The 5525-nt window shown below is 50.1% G+C and overlaps 1 protein-coding gene across 1 annotated transcript; it reads left to right on the top strand.

Annotated features, from left to right (window-relative positions):
* The first annotated feature begins 3338 nt into the window (after positions 1–3338).
* Positions 3339–4618, top strand: LOC125352312 (forkhead box protein D4-like 1). The gene is given in 2 exon segments (XM_048347414.1): positions 3339–3402; positions 3405–4618. Coding segments are annotated over 2 exon segments (1278 nt in total).
* Positions 4619–5525: the final 907 nt, after the last annotated feature.

The following is a 5525-nucleotide window of genomic DNA, read 5'->3' as shown; positions in this document are numbered from 1 at the left end:
CATTACTTTTCCAAAATGAAGTATTTTCAAGAGATTAGAGCCATAGTTTAACCTGTAATTCCAGGGTAGTTGGGAACTTGTCCTTGAGTTCTTTTTCTCAAAGGGTACTTTGAGCCACAGCTTCTTGCTGTACTTGAGCCACATCCCCACTTCTGGCTATTTGGTGGTTAATTGGCAGTGAGAGGCTCCCTGAACTTTCCTGCCTGGGCTAACTTCAAACTGTGATCCTCAGCATCTTGAGTACCTAGGACTATAGATGTGAGCCAAGTAAATGGTTCTTCCAGAGGCTTTTTCCAGCTGTAAGTGAAAGGAGAAAGATTGGCATGGGTTTGAAGACAGCTGTGTGAAATGTCAGAGTATGAGAAGGAAGGCCTAGTGATGGACTGGCTCAACTTGGTAAAAACGTACAATGCAGGCCTTTGAGGTTTTCTCTCTAATGGCCATCCATACACGAGTTAGCAAAAGTCTTGCAATCGCTCATTTCCTAAACAGACAGGACTTTGCATTATCTCCCCATGCTTGTTGGCTCAGTTTCTTAGACTTCTTCCCTTGTTTTGATGACTCAGTTTGGGGATCTGGCCAGGTACACAAATATTCATCTATTGGAGTTTTTCTGTTGTCACGATTAGGGATGTAGGGAAAAAGTGAAAGTGCCATTTTCATCACATCATATTAAAGGTATATACTTGCCAGCAAGATTTGTGACTCTTGAAGGTGGCCTTAATTATTGGGTGGAGGTTTCTCCATGGGAAGAAAGGATTACTCTTTTCCCACCACAGCTGTTTGGATGAATCCAACCTCTTCAGCCCAAACTTCATCTCCTTGGGGGTGGATTGTCTACCTTATTTGGGATGTTTTTTTTTTTTTTCTGTAAGAGGTTTGATTTTCGCACTGGTTTAAAAAAAATCATTGAGTAGTAAGTAAGGAGAGACAAATTTCATGGGTATTTTGTTCTTTTGAGTTATAATTTAATGCTGCTTTATGTCCTTGCTCACATCATCACAGCTTTGGTCTGTGGGAGCTCTTGTGCTACTATTGACTACATCAGTGTAGAGTTTTTTGTTGTTGTTTTATCCATTTTTGAACATATCCTTACATCCTTTCATTTGTAAATAACCCAAATTCCCATAGACGTTGACTTTAGGAAAACTTTAACAGTTCTGCCTACATCAGATAATGAGCTCCCTGTCTTCTTGAGAAAATATACCTCTCCAACAGAGGTGAAGGTGGAAGGGATGGGAGATAGGGGGTGCCTAAAAGGCTATTGAGGGTTGAGAGAGTTCTCTGGGGAGTACCAGCCTGACTAAGACACTTGTCTCAGCTCTCCTGGAGCTTGGTTTGGAAGATCATACAAATTATCACTGGTAAATTTGGGATTCAAGCACAAATCCATTGGACTGAGCTGCATACAACAAGAGAGACCAAGTGGGTAAAACCTCAGGAGAGAGATCTTAACAAAAAGACTTGCAGGAAGCTGTCTCCAAATTTGATCCTGAAGGTGCTAGCTACATTCAGCTACCTTAAATTCCACAAATATGTGCCCTGGTGGTTGGCTTCTGATGCCTCAGAAAATTGTCATTTTACAAGCACAAGCAGAATGCTCACTGTGTAGCTGAGTGGCGCTACACAACCATCTTTTATGTCACATTTTGCTAGATGTCACCCAAGTAGGTGGGTTTTAAGCTATGACTACATATTATGCCTTCATAATTTACCTTACAATCCCCATTTATATAACAGCTATTGAATTACATTCCACTAAACTGCTCCTTTAGTCCCTGAGATAAGTCTGAAGAAGCCAATAAAAAAAAAAAAAAACTTCAAGGATTTCCACCAAGTCAGTGTTAACTGGGCTGGTATCACTTGCAGTGCAGCAGTGTGGGTTCTGAATGATGACATGTGATTAGCCAATGACAGCAACAGTGCAGCCCTCCCTCTCCATTAAGATTCAAGTTTTATTCTTATCATACAGGTGTTCTATCACAGGTTTCTTTCTGTCAAGGGAAGAGAAGAAAGGGGGAATGCAGTCAAAATACAATGTATATCATACAAAATTAAGAAAAGTGAGGGAAGGGGATTTGGAAGAGAGTCGTGAGAATGTTCAAAGGAGTGACATTGATCAAAACACATTGTACTCATAAACTGCTTTGTTGAATGGCAACCTCTGTACAATATTTAAAGATTGTTCTAAAAACAGGAGTGTTCTTTTTGAAAATATAGACTGAATGACAGAGGAAAAGAATGAGAGAGAAGAGAAAGGGTAGGCATGAACTCAAAAGAGTTCATCCCTTTGTGCTGTATGAGTTTTACGGTGAAACCAAATTAGTTAAGACCATTAAGAAAATGAGAGGATCAGTTATTGCAGTGTGAACACATTAGCTTGTAGCATCTATTGTAGGCATATGTATATGTATATATGCTATATGTGCAGGATAATCGAAGATGTAATTTTTATTAATCACTGCTGAAAGGGACTGGGGAATCCTTTTAGTTCCCTTGACTGACTTCATGCTGAACTTCTACAACTTAGGATGTTTCTATCTTTCCTGAAACCTCGAGGGGCACAGGACTTGAGAGAGTTTGTGGGTGTGGTGTAGGGGCCACAAGCCACATTCCTCTTGGACTGGGATATGTTGTCAGAACAATCCTAGCTATTTGGAGGCTGAGGTAGGAGGATCACAAGTTCCAGGCCAGCCTAGGCAAAGTTAAGAGATGTCTCAAAAATCCCTAAAGCCAAAGTTGAGGTGTGACTCAAGTGGTAGAACACTTGCCTAGTGTGCCCAAAGCAAAGGGTGGATGAGTTCAGGGCACCATTTTGGGAGGCAAGCACTCTTGCCACTAGGCCATATTCCCAGCCCTAGCACCATTTTGGAAGAGAACAACATACCAAAGGAAATGAGTGATCAGCCACCTATGAAACAGGAGACCATGCTTTCACTGTTGCACATTCTTCTGAGAACACCTTCGCCCTTTCCTCCCTAGCCAAGTTCGGACCACGAAGGTGCCCGTTGTCTGTTCCTACCTAGCTTGGGGGCAAGGCGGACCTTCATCATTGGACTGCGTCAGCAGAAGTGGCACCGCTCGGAGGCGGGGGCGGGGGCGGGGGGGGGGAGCAGCGTATAAAGGGGCCGTCCACCCGACAGGGGCTCCTGGAACAGGCTAAGTGCCCTTGCGGGGCGGTGTGGGCAAGGCGGAGAAACAATCGCAAGGGAGGAAACCCCCACGAAGTGTAAAAGGGTAACCAGGACGAACGACCGGGCATCTCGGGGCTTATGTGGAGCAGTCCAGCCCAGCCCAGGTGAGCCAGGTGAGCGGCCGCCGCACCTCCCCTGCCCGGCATGAATTTACCAACGGCCGAGCGCCTTCGCTTCCTGCAGCAACTCAGTCTCCGAAGTTCCGACGGGAGGACGGGGAGATCGACGTCCTGGGAGACGAGGAAGATGCTGAGGACGAAGGGGATGAGTATGATGACGACGACGAAGAGGAAGCGGGGAGCCCCAAGTGCCCAAGGGTAAGAAGGGCACAGCGGGGCGCGGTTTCCCAGGAGCGCACGGATGGAGGCAGCGGCCCAAACGACCCCTCCGAGTTTGGCAGCGAGTTCCGGTCACCGGTCGGGTCTCCCGCGGGCTCGGGGGCCGCCCCGCCGGCGACGAAGCCCCCTTATTCGTACATCGCGCTCATCACCATGGCCATCCTGCAGAGCCCGCACAAGCGCCTGACGCTCAGCGGCATCTGCGCCTTCATCAGCGGCCGCTTCCCCTACTATCGCCACAAGTTCCCCGCCTGGCAGAACAGCATCCGCCACAACCTCTCCCTTAACGACTGCTTCGTCAAGATCCCCCGCGAGCCCGGCCACCCCGGCAAGGGCAACTACTGGAGCCTGGACCCGGCCTCCCAGGACATGTTCGCCAACGGCAGCTTCCTCCGGCGCAGGAAACGCTTCAAGCGCCACCCTCCCGCCCCGGGAGGACACCTGCCCCAGCCCTTCCCTCCGCCCGCCGCCCTGCCTGGCCTCCACCCTGGCCTCATACTTCCATCCCTGGCCTCTGCACAGCCCGCCCCGGGGTCCTACCCCTCCGCCATCCCCGGCGGCCGCCCCGGCGCGCTGCTCCCCCCGCAGCCCCTGCGCTACCTGCTGCTCTCCGGGGCGCCCCAGAAGGCGGAAGGCGCGCATCTGGGGACCCCGGGCGCCCTCCCGGCGGCTTGGCAGTCCTCGCTGGGATCCCTGCCTTGGGAAAAGAGCAAAAGCCGGGCGTCTGGGCCGGGAGGTGGAGCCCCCTCCTTCAGCATCGAGAGCATCCTGCGAGGAGTCCACGGCGGCGGCGGCGGCGGAGGAGGAGGAACCCGGGCCGCGCAGACTCTATCCCTACCTCCCTGGGGCTACTGCCACCTGCTTCCGCGGCCGCCCTGTCCACTGCACCCCCAGGCTGCCGCCCCTTTACTGCACCTGTCCGCCACCGCGGCTCAGACCATTCTGCAGCCGCAGCAGCGCCAAGGCGACGGCTGCGCTCCCGGCAAAGGCTCGCCTCTGGGTGGGCCCCGGGCGACCGTCGCGGCGCTGCTGGGGTGTCCACCTGCAGCCTCTGCCGGCGGACACGGGACCTCGCCCGCCCTTTGAAAACCCCTCCACGCCCGCCCCAGAGCGGACTGGCCCGCACATCTGGAGGTAACCAGGTGGCCACAGAGCCCAGCTCTCCACTAAACTTGGCTATCGACCGCCCGCCGCGGAGCAGCCCCTGGAGTTGTTTGCATTGGAGGCACAAGGGTTAGGAACGATTGCGCTCGGGCTCCCTAAAACGCGAGCCCCACGCAGAGACTAAAACATGGGTGGAGGGGCGGGCATCAAATCTCAACGTCCTCACCTTCCGAGGTGCCCCCCTCCCTTGCATTTTGCCAAGGAATTTCATGAACACGAGTGGGATGGTTTTGCTTTGGCATTAAACTCAAAAGCAAAAGTGTTTCCTCTTTGTCACTTTCCAGGAAATGCGACGATTCCCAAATTGCTTACAACCCTGGACTCCTGACGTCAGTATGTAATAGAAGCTGAATTTTAATTTGAAACATTTATTTCTTATCTGCGTGTCTGACTTGCCCTGTGTCACGAATGTTAAAATCAATCATAGCTGTATAGATTAAATAAAACGCTGAACCATGACACAAACTTAAAAAAGCTCCCATTCACTTTCTAGGAGGAATGCGTTTTAAATCTTACTCTTTCCTGGCATGTAAACATTTCATTTATGTTTCCTGTTCGTTATAAATATTGGGAACAATTATTTCCAGCATGACTTTTAAACAATTGCGAATATTTGAGGTGGAAAATTGCCTTTCAACCCGGAGATCTTATATTTACAAAACATCCGAAAGAAAAGGAACAGGAGGAATTTAATAGAATCCTTTTTTTTTTTCATTTTTAATAAGACATAGTCTCAGCATGTACCCTGGGCTGGCCCCCAAAGGGCGATCCTTTTGCTCCTGTCTCCCCCAGGACTGGGGTTACAGGCGTGCACGACCACACTTGGCTT

The sequence above is a fragment of the Perognathus longimembris genome, chromosome 1 (genome assembly GCF_023159225.1).
Source record: "Perognathus longimembris pacificus isolate PPM17 chromosome 1, ASM2315922v1, whole genome shotgun sequence".
In the NCBI taxonomy this organism is placed as follows: Eukaryota; Metazoa; Chordata; class Mammalia; order Rodentia; family Heteromyidae; genus Perognathus; species Perognathus longimembris.
The sequence above is the reverse complement of the archived record's forward strand: the minus strand, read 5'-3'. Positions and strand labels throughout refer to the sequence as shown.